General features: G+C 40.5%; 1 protein-coding gene across 3 annotated transcripts in view; it reads right to left on the reverse strand.

The window, feature by feature from the left end:
- Nucleotides 1-3,697: 3,697 nt before the first annotated feature.
- Nucleotides 3,698-21,147, reverse strand: part of LOC108429458 (transcriptional enhancer factor TEF-3-like) — a 43,235-nt gene continuing 25,785 nt past the window's right edge. For 2 of the 3 annotated variants that reach the window (XM_037542376.1, XM_037542377.1), the window contains 10 exons: nt 15,861-15,925; nt 14,201-14,263; nt 12,832-12,966; nt 12,508-12,551; nt 12,341-12,399; nt 12,102-12,232; nt 11,839-12,012; nt 8,510-8,650; nt 7,977-8,129; nt 3,698-4,866 (listed from right to left, as the gene is read on the reverse strand). In XM_037542376.1, coding sequence (XP_037398273.1) covers nt 4,753-4,866; nt 7,977-8,129; nt 8,510-8,650; nt 11,839-12,012; nt 12,102-12,232; nt 12,341-12,399; nt 12,508-12,551; nt 12,832-12,966; nt 14,201-14,263; nt 15,861-15,925 — 1,079 coding nt within the window. In that variant the 3' untranslated portion in view covers nt 3,698-4,752. The remainder of the gene's footprint in view (nt 4,867-7,976; nt 8,130-8,509; nt 8,651-11,838; nt 12,013-12,101; nt 12,233-12,340; nt 12,400-12,507; nt 12,552-12,831; nt 12,967-14,200; nt 14,264-15,860; nt 15,926-21,147) is intronic. The other variant, XM_017701196.2, reaches the window with a different exon arrangement.

The following is a 21,147-nucleotide window of genomic DNA, read 5'->3' on the forward strand; positions in this document are numbered from 1 at the left end:
CCGGGACATTAAGGAGCATCCCATAGAGACCCAGCATGCAGCGGAGGTGTGCTTTTCTGTAGTTGAGAGGAGGAAAAATGGCTCAACAGCCATGTGAGGCACATATTGGCTGGTAGTCGCACGGCCCTTTTCCGTGGGGTAACCTGTGAGCAAAACCGTGGGTTCAGGTATTGGTGATCGTGTCATGCGAGACAGTTTTGTGTCATGGTGTGGTCAGACCATGATGGGCCAGCACCAGCCACATGGACAACTGCAATGCGTCCTGAACACCCTTTGAACACCCTGGTCAAATGATCCTCTGCAGAGAGCTGACTCAAATCTGGGATTTTACTGTAAATTTTAGGGTAACACTGTATTTGAAGTGGTCCTTTATAGATGACTAATAAACTCTTAACAGATTATCAGTAACACATCAAGAGCAGATCAGTGAAGTAGCAGTAATGACTCATCTGAATACATTGAAGGAAATATCTTGAAGATGCTCTGTCGATACATTACTTACATTAAGTAGGTATATTGTTAATATGTTACTTCCATTACCTAAAATCTAACCTTAACCAATCTCACCCAAAACCCAACCCTCACCCCTGGCCCTAATCCTAACCCGAACCCTAACCTCATCCCAGAACCGAACCCTAACCATCATATGTCTTTGACGTGTTACTGAGAGTCTGTTGAGTGTTTGCTTCATTTAAAAAGGACCACTGAAACAAAAGTGTAACCACTTTTAGTGCAGTTTCTATTCATCTGCTCGGTTTTAACATGTTGGGAAAAATAAGACCCATAATTTTTTGCACAGGCCATCTTTTGCATTTCTATTTTCCCCAATGTGATCAATTCAACAAATAAACTAACTGTGCATTAATGCATTCAAATGTGCAGAAGAGTGTTCTCTGTAGTGGATGTGTAACTTATTTTCACTTGCCATTTGTGCATGGGGTGCCCAAACTTTTGCATGTCACTGCGGGTTCTACAAGCCTTTCGAGCTGTGCTGGAGGGCTGGACCATCGTTCTTCTGAAAGATATTGTTTTAGTTGGTGGTTTTGATGATGTGAGCACACATCTGTCTCTACTGACTGCACCACATCATACAGCATAAGATTTACATCATACTCATCAAACCAATCAGTGCCCACATGGATGGGGGCATCATCATCCTAAAAGAGATCACTCGTTATGCACACTTAAAAAAGTATGGTTCTTCAAGGGTTCTTCAGTAAAGGGAATGGTTCTGTTTGGAACCATGATTCTGTACAGAACCATTTCATGAATAAATGGTCCTATGCATGGGGAAATGACTCTTCAGATGGAGAATGTGTTGTGTATATGGTTCTATATAGTAAAAAAGGGGCCTGCTAGTGTTATGATAGTAACAGAAGTCACTTCGATCTTGCCATCTTGATCCACAGTTGAGTTTTGTATTTGATTAGCCTATTTATAGCATCTTGGCCTTGGTGTGTTGTTAATGTGTTTAAGCTGGATAGGACACTGGAAATGACGAATACTGAGCATGTTAAGTATGTACAAGTTTAGTTGTTGTAAATGAATGACAGCCTGTTGTAATATGGCAGATATGCACAACCACCTTCAAACCACTAGATGGCACCATTGCTATGTATCAGGGTCTGGACAAAAGTAATGTAGCAACTGAAAACATTCCTACTCCATTTCATTCAGTTCACAAATGAGCAAACATCAACATTGCTGTTGCTGCTCTAACATTGGAGAGACACTGAAGAGGCTTCAGGATCTTGAATTAAACCATTTGTTGGAAACTGAGTGTAGAGAGGCTGAGAGAGAGAGAGAGAGAGAGCAGACATGATATAGAGAGAAACGCCTGGTTTCAGAGACTGAGGGATCAGGAGCATTGTTGAAAAAATAAAGAGAAAATGAACCAAGCTAGAAAGAAAGACAGTCCCGAGAGAATGCAGGTCAAGTTAAAGTAAGTTAAAGGAAGGAACAAAAACAGAAGACGACTTTAAACCTGGACAGCAGATAGTTCTGGGCCCAGTTCTGGATTTCCTACACATGTTGGCTGACTGCTGTGCAGATGTTAGGCATGTGAGCTAGATCCTGGACAACTTCACACAGTTTTGTTCCATGTGTATATTTGTGGACCAATTCTGACTACAAAATCTAGTTTGGCCAGACTTGGGCCACACCAATTAGTTCTACTTACATTACAGTGTGTGACAAGGTCTGGGCCGAGGACCCAGCTGTATACCGGGCCAAAACAAACACAAGGATGTGGCCACAAGGGGGCCAGACAGATTTTGCTAACTGGGTAGAATGTTCGCAGAACCTTGAATACAATAATCAACGGCTAAAAGACTGCCTGTGGAAGAAGGATTGAGTGATGGAGCAGGGAAAAGAAGTGGAGGCAGAAAAGGAAGTCATGGAGAAGATAGTGGAGATGCTGTGTGGTGCTATAGGTACTGCAGAGCAGCTGATGAATTTACTCTTTCAATCAGATTGCTGTTTTTTGCTGAGAGGTGGACAGTAACCAGTGAATCCATTTACCAGTTCTGTTTTCTTATTTACTTGCACTCAAATAACATTTGATGGATTTGTATTTGCTGAATATATTAATTTCACATCATACAAGTTTTTCTTCTACTAAGTTCACTTTTACTTTGTGATCTCATGTTTACGTTGGTCTTTAACATTTAGTTACTAATTATTGTGTTACGTTTGTATTGCCTGTTATTATAGTGTTATTGGAGTGCGTCGAAAAAGAGACCCCAACAGTCTTCATTTCACATGTTCTGCAAGTTAGTTTAATCAGTACAGAAAGGTTTTTTTAAAAGGTGCTTTTGTACATCAACTCAAGTTGTTTTTAGAAAGATTTTTCTGGAGAGGAGACGGAGAGAGAAAGAGATACAGAGAGAGAGAGAGAGAGAGAGAGAATGACAGAGAGAGGTCTTTACTAAGTGTAAGCACTGCTGTGATGAATAGCCACCGTACTGTGAAAAGCATGCTCTTCAAAGCAGAATGAAGAATGTCTGTTTGGCCACCAGAGATGCCCTTGGTGACTCATAATGAGGTATTTAGTTTCAATCAGGGTCGATTTAGAATTCAAAAGAATTCATCTCAGTCCTTGACAACCTTAAGGCTATATTTTTGTCCTGTGGCTCTTAATTATTTGATTCTTACTATTCTGCTTTGTGCTCAATGCTGTGTTGCGAGACTCTTTGAGGACTGAACTGAAAATCTCTGCTATTGTACAGTCTAATGTACAGTCAGTATCACAGTCAGTCAACATTAAAGGTAGGCTGGAGCTGTAGTCCAGTGCACCATGCTTTGTGGTTTCTATCGTTGCACATTGTCATCCCGGAAGACAAAATGATCCAGTCATGAATGTTTCGTAGTTGATGTGTTGTTGATGTCTGCATGCTGGTTGACGCAGAAACTGACAAATACTGAGCACAGTTAAGCCTGTCCAAGTTTCATTTGCAGTCTAATAAATGAATGAATAGTAATAGCAAGAGGCCAATTAAAAAAACAAAAAAAACAACATGGTAAACTTGCACTACTGCTTTCAAACCACTAGATGGAAACATTGCTTGATATCAGGGACTGGCCAAAAGCGACGTACCAACTGAGAACATTCAGTGCTACAAGTCTATAAACTGCACATAAGCTGCTTGTAATTTGCTGTTTCTCACATCTGCAACGTAAAAAAGAAAAGAGTGGTCAATTCAAAGGCTGCCACACTCACTTTATTTCATTTATCAAGCTGTTATTTGGCAGATTCAGCTCCCTCATTGATAAACAGAGTAAAATCAAACAAAGGATTCCATTCTCAAGTACTGATACGCACAGATCCATGTTTATTTCCCCACTTTTCTCTGTACAGACTCACATTGGCTGGTTCTGGCTTTCTTTGTGTCTCCTTATGCAGATGTGAAGAATTTGGCTTTAAGTTAGCTCAAGTATAGCTGAAATGATAAACAGTACATAATAAATTGGGTTCAAACAGTGTAAAGTCAGTGTTTTTCAGCGCTGCTCCTGCACATCCCCTCTAAAACATCTGTTTCAGCTTATGAAGGACTATTGCTGATGACTTTGGCTGAAGCTGGGAAACACTGGATCTGTCAACTGCATTCACTCTTTTCAGTACAGAGTTATGATGTTTTGTTTTATATAGCTGGCTGAAATATAGTGAAATCAATATAATATAGCAACGGGACAAATATAACTTACGTTTCAGTGTAAAATACCCTTTTTTTTCTCCACCCTGGAGTCTGAAAATGTTGTCGTATAAACCTCTGGCCACCATGTGACCACCAGTCTTGGCGCTACCCATGCAACTGTGTAAAAAGACACTATAACAAACACTCTTGAGTAAAATTAGATTAAAGAGGAGGAAGGAAAAAAAAAACATCTTCATGCAAATGTCCTGCTATCATAGGTTCCGTTATACAAAAGAAAGACAGAGATCGCAAACGCCTGCCAGGCATTGACATTCCTGATTGACTTTCAGGCAGTGACATTCCTGACATTCTACAACATTCAGGCTGTGGTTCCGATTTCCGGAAGGTTCCAGTAGTGAAGCCTCTCCTGCTGGGGCCTCGGGACAGCAGTGCTGTGGAGCCATTCACCCCGTGTCCTCATCGTCCCTGACCGGACCACTGGAGGCTATGACTGCAGTCAGTAGGGGGAGCTGTGGTGGTGATTTTAGCTGTAGTAGTAGTAGTAGTAGTAGTAGTTGTAGTGGTAAAAGCAGGCTGGAGCCTGGGCTGGGCCTCACTGTCAGTCTTTGACTAGTCTGTAGATGTGATGCTGGGCGCCGTGCTCGCTGGTGGATACTTCAAATACATACGCCACACATAACAAAGTCTCCAGAGTGTCCCTGTTAGTAACAACCTGAGACAGAGGTGGAGAAGAAAAAAATGATCAGGTGATGTGAATCAGTCTGAACATCATGACATGGATTCACTCTCCAGCAGAGGTGGACAGAGAAGCCTAAACTGCAGTGGAACTAGATAGGTGGGTGCTATTATTCTCTTATTTGGATCCTTTAAGTCAGCATTTTTAAGCCTGCTCATGGTGACCCACAATACTGCACGCTTTCAAGTATTCCTTGACTCAACATGACAGTTTCAGCTCATTGACTGAATTTTGAGCCCACTATGAGCCGGATCAGGTTAGGGTTGCCACCTATTCCTGGTGAAATTCCTGGACACTTCATATGTTGCTTAATATTTTTTCCTAATTTTCTGGATTTTTTCCACCTGCTAGCTATGACATGATGCTCCAAAGCTAGGAAGGTCAAAACTAATAAGGCTCGTCTGAGACACGCAAGGTATATTTTCAAACTACCGCAAACACACCACTGGAGAGCTCAAAACAACTGCAACTAATAGACAGTTGCATTGGCTCGTATTGTGCTGAGTGAAGAGGGAGAGAGAGGTCCAGCTTACCCACTCAGGAAGAGTGAGGCCAAGTCAGCTTCTTGGACGGCTCACACGGGTGGCTGTGACATAATCGGACTCCATGGAACTCGCAGGCTCCTGATGGTTGTGCCATTTGGGAGCCCTTTTTTACTAAATTGAGTAGATGGATGCCTATGCTCATAATCGAAGATAGATTTTAGTTCAGCTACATATTCGAATCCTCTAATGCAATGTTATTGCATTGCAGTGCTGCTTGTAATGCATAAGCATGTCACCAAGAGTGCGCCTATCCCTACAAACCAATCAAACTGTCTTCCTTAAAATTTTTATCCATTTTTACAATAATAAAAAATAAGCAGTTTAAACTTCATAAGAAATACCAACAAATGAAAATGTTATAAATCAATGACATGTTGTGTCTGGGAATGGAATACATTTATTGCTGGACAAAATCCAGGACAGTCTAGGAAAACCCTTGTCAGGCATGTTGGGGCATAGACTAGTTGAAACTGGGCAGTGCTGGGCAGAGTTGTGGAGCACAGCAAAGCAGTTCAGATTCTGTCATAATGTAATGAAACTAAATTCTAACTAAGTGTAACTAAGTGTAACTAAGTGTAAATTATTAAAATGTAAAAGTATAAAGAAGATTATTTTCCTCACTAGAGTACACTTCTCGCATAAATTGTCCAAAATAATGCTAAAAAAGGTTCTATGACTCATAACAATAGCGGAACCCTTACTGGCACTACATAGAACCATTTTAAACAGGCTTTTAAAGAACCATATACAACTTTTTTTTCCATGCGAAGAACCATTTATGCCTTCAAGTATCTTCTCAGTCACTGCTTTTCCTAAAGGAGACCCCTTGAAGAAGCACTTACTTTTGTACATGTAACTGAGTGAATGTGACCAGCTACTACTCACCTCTGCTTACTGTGAAAACTGCTTACAGCACATCACATGAACACGTCCTCGAGCTGTGATGTGAGAAACCTTTTGTACGTGCCTGTGTGTGTGCATCTGTATTTGTGTCACTCAAAGTCAATCTGGGCTAAATCACACCACTGAGAACATATTCAAGCTCATGAGTGAGTCCCCTATGCCACTCATTGCGGGCTCAGTAGATCATTGTCTCAAAGTTGCAGTGAGTAGGCAGTGACCAGCACAGTGGACACCAGTGTTCTACAACTGTTGTTAGGAACACACTGTTGCTGGGGCAATAGTCTCATTTCCATCCAGCTCAATACACTCCTCTCTGCATGGCTGACTCAGGAGCTAAATGCCACACTTAAGAGGTTAGTTATTAATGAGGTAAGAGAATTCCCCATGGGACTACAATATTTGCCTCTTGCAGTATATTTATCTACCTTATCCTCTTTAAAAGAAAAGTCAAATGTTTTTTTTCCCACATGGTGTAAAACTGCCTCCAAAATTTTTAATTCTGTAATTCAGATCAACAAAACAGTTTAAGCTACTTATTTAAAAAAAAACTAAAGTGAATATGATTGCCTCTTTAAAAGCTAAAATTGCTCAATTGTTTTGATGGATTTTTCTCAGTTCTTCCACTGAAATTCATCATTGCTAATTCCCACCCAAAGGACACAACTCCCCTTATTGCATAGTGCACCCACCCTGCTGGAGTCAGGGCTTCCTCCTTTCAGGCTCCTGACCACAGAGGGCTGAGGCATCACTGGGATTCAAATTCATGATCTCCTGATGATCATTTAGACAGTTGCACCACTCAGGAATCACAAAGTTGTTTAAATGTCTGTGAAAGACTGGAAAGGTGAATGAACTCCAAAGCCATGTGACCTAAGTTTGAATAGTTCCTCATGCACTTCTGTCTATGCTTAGATAAAGAAGAAAGACATTAATAAACTACAATAAAGTAGTTCATTTACTTTTATGTGTGTTATTAAATATTTTGATATCTTTTCAGTGTTTCTCCTGTAGTTTCATTTTCACAGCAGTGTGGCAGTAACTGCTTGATTGTCAGAAGACAAAGAATTTGAATCCTGGCAATGCCTCAGCCCTCTGCTGTCAGAAGTCTGAGGGTGGAAGCTGTTGACTGGTTTGAGAACCACTGGACTAAATTAAGCAGAGGAAATAAAAAAAATATGTTATGCAGAGGACAGACATAAATTTTCATGCTATCCTTACTTGTCATTTTTTACAGTGTAGAAACACATCACTACCATCAACATTCAAAACGTGTCACAGTCCTGGGCAAGTTATCAGATTACATGTGCTCTATTACTTATCAGTTCTTAACAAATGATGTAAACAACTACATAACTATTGGAGAACATAACAATGCTGCATTAGTGGTACATTAGAGTTTCTCAAAGCACAACTCTTGTGTCTCAGTCTCATTCTGTTTCATGAAACCACTGGAAGGTCATTTTTGCAGCATATCATAATTCAGAGCAGTCATTCTCAAACCAGTCCTTACTGCTCCCCAAACAGTCCACATGTGTGCTCCCAACATAAAGGGATAGCAAAAATAGGTATAGACAAAATGTGGACCCTGGAGGAAGCTTGTAGTTCAGAACAAACACCAAAAACACACACATTGTTTACCTGTAGTATAGTGAAGTTCTCCAATACGCTGTTCATCATATATTTCTCTGGAAGATGTTTGAGTTTATGGATGAAGTTGATCATATATTCGCACAGAGGTGACCTGTGGATTCTAAATACATATCGTCCATTCTCGAACCGCGCATACTCCGTCTGTTGAGGGAGGAAAAGAGAGTGATATTCCTCATCTCGGTATGGTAAACATAAGCAGAAAGCACATTGAGTACACATGTCCCTATATATATATATATATATATATATATATATATATATACATATGAGCCAATGGCAGGTAATGTAATTCCTGTGTGATTCATGAAAGTAAATAGTAGGTGCTACAATCCATGAGCCTCAATGGTGCTGTTATGATGTGACAGAAAATTTGATAAAAGATTTCATTACTCTAATGTGTGGCTGCAGATATAGGTGCATCTCTGTTTAATCTCAATGCACTAAAGGCACTGGCAATATTGCACTACATCTTTCTTTCCCCCTGCCCCCCAACCCCCCACCCCACCCCCGCTGGCTCTTACCTCCACTTTCTCCACTACCTGCTTGCCGAAGGAGCAGACTTTAGTGGAGGAGGTGATGATCATGTTATCGGAGCTTTCATACTGGCTTGAGACACCATAGAAAAAACTACTGTCATCCTGGAGGTTCATGCTCAGGTCCGCCTGCATCAACACAAAGAAGTTTAATCATCACAGAGCTGTCGCCAGCCAATCCATACGCAATATCGACTTTATAGTCGATGCAACAGGTGCACAGTGTACATTCAGCCAGACAGCTTTGAAGTCAAAGTTGAACTAATGGTTGTAATCAAAAAACATCTGTCTCCATGTTTGCACAGCAATTCTTTTGAGAGACGAATTACACCATATCAGACCAGCATAGAGAACAAGAACAGTTGGTGTCTGTAGGCAGTAACCTTGAATCACCCTAATCATCGACTCATGGATTTATACACTGTCAAGGCAGCCCTTCAGAATCTCCAGGCTTTATTACTTTATCGTCACTTAACAGATGCTTTTATTCAATGCGACTTAAAGGCATTACTTGGAATTACAGGGCTTTACAGTTCCCTCCAGTAGTTCAGTGCTCATGGAGTGACCTGGTTTTAAGTGCCTAACACAAGGACACAACAGTATTGTTATATGGAGAGGCAGGGTCACTGATACTGGCTTTTTCCTTAAATGCTCAAATCCCACCCATGGACAGCAACCTTTCTCTTACCAGCATGTGGCCCTTACACTTGAGGCTTTTCTCAGCAAACTCTGTCATGTCCCTATAGCCATAATATGTCTTACCACCATGTTAAGACACCCAAGCTAAACAGCGTCTGGCATGGACCAGACCTTGTAAAGTCCAGTCACCCACTTTGGCCTAGTCCATGTTGATTTAGCTTAGGATACCAATCCAGCCTGCAACACACCACAGGACACGAACCAAGAAGACCTCAAATGACTCTGGCGTAGTTAACCCAGTAAACTGCATTTTTAGTTTAGTTAATTACTAGAAGTCAGATTAATAACTGAACAGCCTGGACAGTCTATCTCTGTTGTTTTGCTTTACACTCAATTCACATTACACAATTTTTACATTTTATAACATAATTATAGTTACATTCAATTTACATTCTTTATCAATTCTGACTTTTTATTTTTTCCAAAGACAATACCGCAACAGTGAAAAGTTGATGTTTCTCTTACTGAAAAAAATAATCAATTTTAACACATTCAAACAATAATAAAATATCTCCTCTTCAAATACAAATGTAGAATAGATTTTAAAGTTTTCTTTGCAGAATTTCTTCACTTGAGCTGCAATTAACACTAAATTATAACTTGCTTTTGTCTTTCCCTGCAATGACTACAATTTACACAGATGGAACATCACATATACTGGTGTAATATACTGCATATTCAGCAAGATGGCCATATTCTGCTAAATTTAAAGGTTCTGCGATATGGAGATCTAGCCACAATGTTGAAACAGTCATGGGGGACGTGCACAGATGTAGGACTGTGTTCTTGGAGGCTGTTTTGTCTAAACATTGGGCTTGAATGGTAACAGGGATTGATGAATGAGGTTTCATCCTACAGCTCTGGGTTAGCAAAGCCATGTTCTCATCTTAGCCCTTATAAAGACGCGCACTCAAGGCAGGTTCACCTTTTCCCCTCTCACTCCCTGCCTCCTAATGCCCCATTATAACCCCCCTGCCACCTCTCTCCACCCCCCACACCTCTTCCATCTCTATCCCTCGCTCTCCATTATTTCCTTATTTATCTTCATTTCTCAGCTGAACCCGCACTCCCCCGCTTTCTCTCTTTCTGCGAGGGAATTCATCCAATTACAATCAACATCCCACAACGTTCCAAATCGCATTACGTCGCCTAGCTCCCTGTGTAACAATTTAGCACGGCCATCTCAAATCCGATTCCACTGGCACTTCAAAAGCGTGAGGTGATCCGTTAGGACACGCCCGCGGGGTGCAGTGCGAGACGGTGGCCATAGCCGGTGTGGAAATTTAATCTAGAATACCATAGCTTTGGAGTACCGCCAGGAGGCCTGTCAGCGTTGTCATGACGACCTCTGCCTGCGGACGCCCAAGTCATGACCCATACATGAGTTTATGGAGCAAGGCTCATTTGTGGTAGGGTTTTTAGAGTAGGTTTTCTGGACAAAGCTCATAGGTAGAATTGATACTGGAATTATCATTTTTATTGTCCTTTTCAGTCTAAGACTAGGTTTTCCCACTATTCCCACTAGGGAGGACCTCATATAAGGGTAGCAGCAAATACTTTGAAGAGTGACTCTCTGACAAACTCTTATAAGGTTATGAACTTTTTTGTACAATCTATACATGTCACCGTCCAATGTATAGAAAAATGGTAACTTTACAGGAGAAGGCAAAACAACCTTTACCTTTAATGTTAACGTAAAGACATTTTATTGCAAGCAATTCCGGAGCATACCTATTGGTCCATTCATCCTGAAATGTTCACACAATGTAAAGGACAATTGCTCCTTGTGCTGTCTACATGCAGGTACTTGTTTTTTTTACAATGGCGATACACACAGTTGGCTTCCTAAACAGGATTTGAAACACTATTGCAATTTAGTCCAAGACTAGGTTTAATCTTGTAGATGTGAAAGAGATATTAGTGCTTTGTGATATTATTACATAATTTATTTATGATCTCACAGAGTTAGGATAGGTCCACTTGTGACCTCACCTCCAAAGGTCAACAGACAAGTGCTGAAACAATACTCAGCTTAACTATTTCTCACTTAGCCCCCTCCTCTATCTTTCGATCTATCTATCTCTGCAGTCTGGAAAGCTCTATAAATAGGTGGGTGCGTGTGGTGTGGGATGGTGTAACTGTGAGGGGGACAGGTGGCCAAGCTCATATTTCTGTGCTGAAAGAGAAGATCCTGTCACTCTCCTCAGTCCAAGGCCCTGGAGATCTCCACCCTCCCTCTCTTTGTGCCCTCTGGGCAAATCATTGGTCTGTCTTTTTAGCCAGTGTAAAGCAAACACTTTCACATTAACGTGTAACCATTCCCAAATGAGCTCAAATGTACTCAGCACACACAATATATGGTCACATGTCTTCATCTCAGAGGATGTCAGAGCGCATGGCTATTGCTGGCGATCAAGAAGTTCATTAAGTTCACCTCATGGCTTTGACTCATGTCTGATACATTGCTCCTTCCTTCCCACATTCTGTCTGATAACCTGATAATCTGCACAATCAAAATCTAGACCAGCAGAGCTGAGGACCAGCTTCCTCTTCAGTCTAAACGTATCACTAGCCTTGGCGCTTAGCATTGGCACATTAATGTTTTTGATGGATCTCACCCAGAACTTGACGAGGAAGAATGCATTAGGTGGCCCTTTCTCAAACAGCTCCTTCAGCCCTCCTTTCTTCTCAGGGAACTTGTCGTAAATCTGCCGGATGTCCACAGCCTCCAAATAAGGGTCGGAGTATGTTGGGTTTGACTGACCGATGTGCACAAACAAGTGCTTGTTGAACTGCACAAGACAGAACAGACGTGAGAAAGTGAAGGAAAGGTGGCCATATTTGAAAGCTGGAATGTGCAATGAACTCATGCTGGACTCACATTTTCAGGATCTTGTGGTTGCTCTAGAAAAGCAGAGAATTCCAACATACGCAGCTTGGAGCTGGCGATGCTTCGGCCTTGCCAAGGGGGGGCACTAGGGGACATAGACAAACCTGATGCACTCTCATAACCTGAGAAAGAGGAGAAGCAATAAACTATTGAGGGGCCAGTTATGACTTAGCATTAAAGAGAGGAAATACCCAAACTTAAATGTAGATAAGCACTGGTGCCAGACAAACCTGTGATGGGAGGGCCTGAGGCTTGCATCACATAGTTCTGTTGTGAAAATGGCTTGATGCTGAATACATAAAAGAATCACATACTTTGTTCTCAAATGGCTCATGAAATTTTTTACAAACTTTAAATTGTGTTGTCTCTAATAAGGAATATGGAAATGCTTACTTACTCCTCTGTAGGTGCAGGCTGACCTGGAAGTGCTCCATGCCAAAACTACAAGAAAAAGTAGGAAAGAGCCTGAACTAATTACTAATCATCGAATGAATGTTCAAATCTAATTTCTCATGCAAAACTATCATCTATGCTCAAATGACAATTGGCCCAACAGACACTTTTCCCACTCCCAAAGCTTTTTTTTTTTTAACTATCATTCAGAAAGTAAAAGTTGGTACATACATTAAAACTGTGGCAAACATTATGTTGAGACAAATTGGTCAGTAGCCAGATCTAATTAGTCATAAGAAAACAGGTTGATTCCAGTGAGAGAACTCACCGCACCAGCAGCTGGGTACGCAGGCCGCGAGAGCCCTTGCAGGGCCATCTTGTTCTGAAAGGCAGTAGCAGATATGATCTGGGCTGATGACATTGTGGCCATGTTCTGGAGGGCCTTGTCCTTGGCTGCCTGGTCCTGTTGAGAAACGAGAAGACAGCGGTGACATCACCAGAGGAATAGACGTATGACACCATAATGCATCAAATGGATGTTGGTAACGTTAGATCAAGGTCAAATACTGTGCTTGATGTTGCAATACCAAGAATTTGAGGCTGAGCCAGTGAACTTAAAACCTATCCTTACCTTAAATCATATCTTAATTAGAGCACACCCTAAAGGTAGGAAGCTTTACACTGCCATTGTGATTTGTTGAAAAGGACTGTATTTGATTCAAAACTGAATTCAACACAGATGTGCTAAACTGGTCAGGAAACCCTTGGGTCCACATCCAGAGAAGAATGTTGTTTGTAGCAGGTGACTTTGCAAGGCCTTTTATTAAAGAGTGAAATTGTGTCTCTAACTGAATGGGGCAGTCCTGATCCTGCTGTGGGCCTTTGGGAGGGGGAGATTAAAGTTTATGGCCCTGGCAAAGTCCAGCGAGTGCTGACAAGTTGCCTGTTATTCATGGAGGTCAAACCAAGAGCTACAACCTCCTGCATTATGAAACCCCAGACTTAGCTTAGACAAACAACAAGCGGAAAAACACTGCCTGTGAACCATCTACAAATCCTGATACTTGGCCATGTTTTAAAACCCACCTCTACGAGCAGTCAGACCTACGAAACAACACAGGAATTCTGAAGGAATTCTCAGTTCATTTTTGTGGATCCAAAATTCTCAGACAATCAAGATTCTAGAATCCGCACCAAGTTACGTCTAGATTCAGTCAGCGTGTGAAGGCAGAGCTTTAAAGGGAGTTGTCCATGGCTTGATTAAGCAGCTGTAGCGTCCTTGAAGCATGACAAGCCAATGCATTCTTCTGCCTTGACCGGACCAACCCTGCAGGCATAACTGAAATATGGGCATGTGTGTGTGTCTGTCACTCTTCTCAGTTTCAGAAATGTATTTAAAAGGCCTGTCAGTGGGGTAGCCTTGTGACCAGCTCTGGGCTCTGACAGCTGGGCCACAATGGCCCACAGCCAGTGGGAGTGTGAGCAAACTATACCACGCAATGAAAGACATGAAAGTATGAGAAGACGGATAGAAACTGCAGGAGGGTGACCTAGACCTTCCTATACTTAGAGGTCAGAAGGTTATCAAATGTCATGGCACAGATGCATTACAAACACTATTAAACTGACAAATGTGTTTATAATGTGTAGAAGGAGTGAAAATTTGGTAATGGGTGATCCGTCTGGAGAGCCACTACCTTCAGTTTCACCTGTATCTCCCGAGCCTTCCTCCGTGCTAGCACCTGGATATGACTAGACACCTGTAAAACAGATCATGCTCTTAGGTCAGTTGCTCAAATGGGTGCATACAGCAGTATGGGCTGTTTTTTGGTGGTTCAAATTAAGCCCAAAGGTAGAGCATATAGGAAGAGCATACAGAGAGCTGAAACAACACTGGCCCTACACTGAGAGAGAGAGAGAGATTTTAAGAAAAATGTTTTATATCATTGACAACAGTGATTCCAAAACAAATTTTCTCAAAAAGTCAGTCCAAACTTTGAAAACTTCAGAAGACTGTTTTAAACCATGCTTGACAGAATATTATCACTGGGAAACTTTATGTGGTCTGCCTTGAGTCTGTTTGCATCATCTAAATATTAAACCCTATGACAGCACCAAAGGCTTTTGTTAGTAACTCGAGTAGGTTTGAACATTCTGTGTAGCTAGTGTTAGTTTGTTCTTCCTCTGACCTCCATATACAGTACTGTCAAAAAACATTGTGGGCATCTTAGAAAATGTGCATTTATCTGGACAATAATCTTAAAAAGTGTCCTTCTTCAGAAAAACAGTAACCTTAGATAATGTACAAATCAAATAAGCAATACATTGGATTTGATGCGTGTGAGTGTTAGATACCATTTCCAAAGATCTATTTGAGGAAGTATTCCAAGTTACCATCAATACTTAACATCAATCAAATCAAGTCTGCTGCTGATGGAATTTAATAGTGCAATAACGGAGTTCGAAACCAGGAATCAAACTTGTGTTTTTCTAACCAAGATATTAATGAATTCTACAAGCCAAAACTTCATTGATTATGTATATTGTATTTCAGTTTTATTCTGATTTATTCTGATGTTATATAGTATTGTACTGGCAAAAACACACTTCCTACCAAGACAAAAAAAAAAACACTCGTATGGCTCTTAGCAGAGGAAACATCAATAAATAAATAGAGATGTTAATTGGGGAGGTAGAGAATACAGAAATTTAAGACATAGTACTGTGCAGCCATTAAAATAATTTAAAATCTCAGTAGGAAGTATGTTATTGCCAGAAAATACTATATAACATCAGAATAAATGCAACTAAACAGAAATACAGTATAAATTATAAATTAATTTTTGACTTGTAGAAGTAATTTGGCTTGTAGAAGTAACTTGGCTCTATTCCTGCACTCAAATTCCAGTATTTCTACATCCATCCTTTTCTTTTACTCCACCAATCATCTCCCTCTTCCTGAAGAGGTACCTTAGGCCTCCTGTATGTGGACAGTTCTAGACGAGATGGTGCGACATGCGCATGCCATAGGGAGTGCTATCAGATTCCAAACCCGCTGCCCCTTGCTGGACCCCTGATTGTAACAGTGCGGTCAGGCTGGTTGTGGCTCTAACAAGCCAAACTACGTGAGGTGCTGAAGAGGCACACCGCTATCTGATCCAGCAGCATCTGTGAGTGGCTCCTTAGCCCGTAAATCACTCGGCCCGGCTCTGTTTCACCACGGAGGCCCACATAAGCCAAATATTCACACTCTCACCACACAGTAATTAAGCTCTGAATTTGCTTTTTAGTTTGTCTGTTTCGGTGCTGAGTACAGTGAGAGGCTTTTGTGGCAAATGTAGCTGAAAGAGTTCTCACCTGTTTCCTCGTCCGCGTCTTCCCCGTTCGCAGTTTGATGTAGCGTGCTATTAGCTCGTTCCGTCCTACGAAAAAAAGAAGCCGAATTCAGAAATCAAAATGTTACATTATTTTAAAACACTTACGTGTCCCTATTACAGTTTGACATAAACCAGCTGCGCGAGTGATTTGATACATTCCATCAGTGGGGTCATCTGAGATGTATGCATTAGTCTCTGTTGATGAAGATGATATTAGAAACAGATGGTTTGACAGAGGGATGACAGTAGCTGTAAGAAATAGATTTATGCAGTTTAAACGTTTATAAAGCTGAGCACATCAGAACATTCTTGACTCTATTATTGTGTTTTGTGTGTGCGTTTGTGTAGAAATGGCAATTACATCCAAACGGAACCTCAGCGCAGGTTACAGTGTAACTGCATCTGTTCACGTTAATGTGAGTCTATGTGATTACAGCTCGGGCATCTGTTTATGTGTGTGTGAGTGTGTGAGAAGGAAAGAGAGAAAGAGAGAGAGCATGTTTGTACAGCGGGATCCAAATGTCTGAGAGAGCACTGGAAAACTGAAATTTTTTCATGTAATCCTGGAAATAACTGAATTTCTTTTAGAATGTTGAAAAAAATGTAAACAAAGAAATGCTTAAAGAAAAGTCAAGTAAAATGAAGAAGGTCACTGTTCAAATTAAAGCAAATCTGTGACATTGATCATGTTAAGGCCTTTCTCTTACAACCCCAATTCCAATGAAGTTGGGACGTTGTGTAAAACATAAATAAAAACAGAATACGATGATTTGCAAATCCTTTTCAACCTATATTCAACTGAATACACTACAAAGACAAGATATTTAATGTTCAAATGGATAAACTTTATTGTTTTTTGCAAATATTCACTCATTTTGAATTTGATGCCTGCAACACATTCCAAAGACGTTGGGACAAGGGCATGTTTACCACTGTGTTACATCACCTTTCCTTTTAACAACACTCAATAAGCGTTTGGGAACTGAGGACACTAATTGTTGAAGCTTTGTAGGTGGAATTCTTTCCCATTCTTGCTTGATGTACAACTTCAGTTGCTCAGCAGTCCGGGGTCTCTGTTGTCGTATTTTGCGCTTCATAATGCGCCACACGTTTTCAATGGGAGACAGGTCTGGACTGCAGGCAGGCCAGTCTAGTACCTGCACTCTTTTACTACGAAGCCACGCTGTTGTAACACATGCAGAATGTGGCTTGGCACTGTCTTGCTGAAATAAGCAGGGATGTCCCTGAAAAAGACGTTGCTTGGATGGCAGCATATGTTGCTCCAAAACCTGTATGTACCTTTCAGCATTAATGGTGCCTTCACAGATGTGCAAGTTGCACAGACACACCCCCATACCATCAGAGATGCTGGCTTTTGAACTTTTTGCGCTGATAACTATCCAGACAGTCCTTTTTCTGGAGATTTCTCCAGATTCTCTGAATCTTTTGATGATATTATGGACTGTAGATGATGAAATCCCTAAATTCGTTGCAATTGCACGTTGAGAAACGTTCTTAAACTGTTGGACTATTTGCTCACGCAGTCGTTCACAAAGTGGTGAACCTCGCCCCATCCTTGCTTGTGAATGACTGAGCCTTTCAGGGATGCTCCTTTATACCCAATCATGACACTCACCAATTGCCTTGTTCACCTGTGGAATGTTCTTTGGAATGTGTTGCAGGCATCAAATTCAAAATGAGTGAATATTTGCAAAAAACAATAAAGTTTATCTGTTTGAACATTAAATATCTTGTCTTTGTAGTGTATTCAGTTGAATATAGGTTGAAAAGGATTTTCAAATCATCGTATTCTGTTTTTATTTATGTTTTACACAACGTCGCAACTTCATTGGAATTGGGGTTGTAGAAGGTCAGATAGTTTTTAGTCTTATCTCTTATGTTGAGCTTGTGCTCAGATGACTCTCAGAGGATTTGATCAACCCATCAGAGGCTTTTGCACAAACTTGTGGACTACAGCTTGAGTGCACTCATTAAGCAAAAGGTGTGTATAACAAATACTACATAATTCAAAAATCAATTAAATGCTTGTACTTCTACTTTTCACTCAAATTGTTAGATTGATATTGTAATTTATAATGACAAATCTTGTATAAAATAATAAAAGAATCCAAAATAGAAGCATTTGATAAGCAATCTTAGACCTTTAGACTCCAACATAAACCGTCATATGCAAAGATGTTCAAAAACCTGGCCAAATGACATGTTTTGTTGATTTTCTAAGTGAAAATACGTGAACATATTCTCTACAGAGAACACACTTCTGAACTTTAAATGCACTATTACTATTACTGCCCATTTTATATTTAATGTTTTATTTCAATGTGGTAAACAAATAAACAGAAATTATGCTTTAAAGTTAGCAGGAAAACATCAAGCATGTTAAGCATGTTCCCTGTAGAGGATGCGTTTCCTTATTTGCATTTATATATAAAAAAAAAAAATTGAAGTTTGACCTGGGCTGCTCAAACTTTTGCACATGATTGTGTGTGAGAGGCAGAAAGAGTCTGATACACTGGAACAAGTTATGAAGCGGTGCAGGCTGAGGGAAGCTGTGTGGCAGCTGGTGTGTATGTCAATGTTTATAGAATATGCCTTTACTCCTGCCATAAATCTCTGGGCTTGTTCCTTCAGCGAAGCTCCAGTTACCAGCTGGGACAGCTCCCAGCACTAGTCATGTGGCTACAGGTCCCCTTCAAGCCCCCTCACTAACGCACAGCACCTTTTAAACCTGTCATACACCCTTACATGCCCCTGTATATCTGCTTTATAGGGAAAACAGAGCCGTGAGATGACCTTGTGAAGCTAGCTGCTCTTGGGGGCGTAACTTCTCGAGCTTTTCACAGCTCGAGCTTTTCACAGGGGATGGGGCCACTAGTAAAGCTAATCAGAAATCAGTTTTCCTATTACTGTTCTCATTGTGAGAATTATGAATTGTGTAGCGGAGGCTGGTCTGCTTTAGATAGGCATTCATTGTGATTAGATCAGCAGTAAAGTGATACTTTGGTGAAAAATCTAGTCATGTTTGGCGTCTTCTTTAATTTTACAGCACAGCTATGAGGCTAATACAGGTAACAAGTAATGTAAGCTTATAACACACCAATTAGCATCTCCCAAATTGCATACTTAAAACACCACACACCATTTGTTTAACTGTTAAGTAATCTCAATAGCCTTGCTAATGTGGTTTATAACATACTGTTATCTTAAGTGGTGAACTGTGGTTATTAGAGCCAGGCCTTCATATTAAAACTAGTCCATAATTATCCAACATCTCTACAATGATGATAACTTCTGCTAGCCCCTCTAATAGTATGTGAGTGCTAAGATATTACTAAGCTGTACAACTATATTTTTCATGTATTGTTCATTAAGCACAGACAACTGAAACTTGCAAATGGCAGTGCACACGTTTTATTTGAGACTTATATTTTAGGTTGCAGCTTTACTCTTTCAGTAACACATTTATTCATAGTCAGTAACACATTGACGACATCCAAAAGAAGTGATGTTATTTTTTTCAAGAAATTGGTCCCTCTTATTGGAGATAAAACTAAACAGATTCCACTGTCAGGAATTTATTATGCTGACAGTTAATCTAATGCAATGGTTTCTGTTTAGGCCTGAATTCCTAATCACTGGATAGCAAGCTTGGCTGTATCTACATAGACACTGCAGAGACAATTTCCCATTGTGCACTTAAAGATATGCACCATTTTGTTTCCAAATAAAACTATAAATTATATAATAAACTAAAATACACAAAAAGTAGAGTAAAATGTGCAACATTTTTAGTTCATGGAAATTACTAGGCTTTCTCTGAAGGTTCTGAGCGTCCCCACTTGTAGACAATAGTAGGTCAGGTAGCTAAAATAGTAGTAGCAGCCTGAATTTTGTCTGTACTTTTGGCTATTTTTATTGATAACAGTCTGCTATTTTAGATGACTTAACAACTCAACACGTCTGTGGCAAGTGTGTGATAATTTAGGCGTGCAGCTTGAACAGTGCTAACTGGTGGGCTACAAGCTTCCATTACTTGTTAGCTACATTGGCCTCACAGCTACAGTTGCAAAATAGAGGAGAAAACCATGTAAATTAGATCCCGAGTTATTGCTTTAAAGGGAACTTCCTTTGCATGGTGGTGACAGCACAGGGGAAGACAGAGAGGGGGCGACTGCAGGGCAAGGTGATCAGGCCAGAGATAAGAGGGTCCCAGTGGGGCTCTGCCAGGCAATAAATGAGTCTGGATTCAGTTTTGGGATGCCAAGCATGGCTTTTTTCCGCCTCAAGCTCTTCTCAAAGACATATGAGAGGTCTCAGGTTCGGACAGATGATGTTTGCCTACATGTAAGTGTTCCATGAACAAGCCTTTGATCTTTGGCGATGACGACAATGTGCCAGATTAAAAGAAGACTGTAAATCTTTCAGGAGATTTAAAAGCTTAAAGAACCTCCATGTTGTGACTTAAGTAAAGTAGAAGCAGAAAAGTAGAAAATAAAGTGAGAAACAAGACAGCACTTCTGCATAACAGTTCAGCCGGGCAGCTTTTCAAGACTGCATTTAATTCATTTGCATTTTAGCAAGCCAGCTTGTTGCAGAATTTATCACCAGTGCGTGCAGGGCTTATCACCTGTGACACTTGCTCTGCTCTGCTGTTATCTGAAAGGTACGAACAATATTACCTTAATCCTTTTGGATGTAGTCATGTGATGACTGGATTTCTAGCAAAGCAAACCATCAACTAAAGAGCTTTCACTGCCAATTTCAAACCACTGTAGACTTTCTAAACCAGCACAAAATCCATTTAAATACTAAAAGAACACGAATCACTCAAATTCTTTGCATGTTGGCAGCTGCCAAATTGCCCTCCTAAGTAAGTGGATAAGAATGCAAGTACATTATAGTCTTTAACCAACAGCTGAACATTTAATTTTGGGTGTAATAGCTATTAGATTAAAATGTAGAATGGCTGTTTTAGTTTTTGGGTGAACGGTATAGTAACCACAGACCTTTTACACAAAATTCCCTCATACAGGCTGCCAAAAAATCTTCATGTTCAGTACATGCAGTCCAAATGTTTACACATTATATAAAAAGAAAGAAAAAATTGGTTTTCTATCTATCTATCTATCTATCTATCTATCTATCTATCTATCTATCCATCCATCCATCCATCCATCCATCCATCCATCCATCCATCCATTCATTCATTATGGTTTGCTTTCCAGATATTTACTCTTCTTTGATGC

The sequence above is a fragment of the Pygocentrus nattereri genome, chromosome 11 (genome assembly GCF_015220715.1).
Source record: "Pygocentrus nattereri isolate fPygNat1 chromosome 11, fPygNat1.pri, whole genome shotgun sequence".
In the NCBI taxonomy this organism is placed as follows: domain Eukaryota; kingdom Metazoa; phylum Chordata; class Actinopteri; order Characiformes; family Serrasalmidae; genus Pygocentrus; species Pygocentrus nattereri.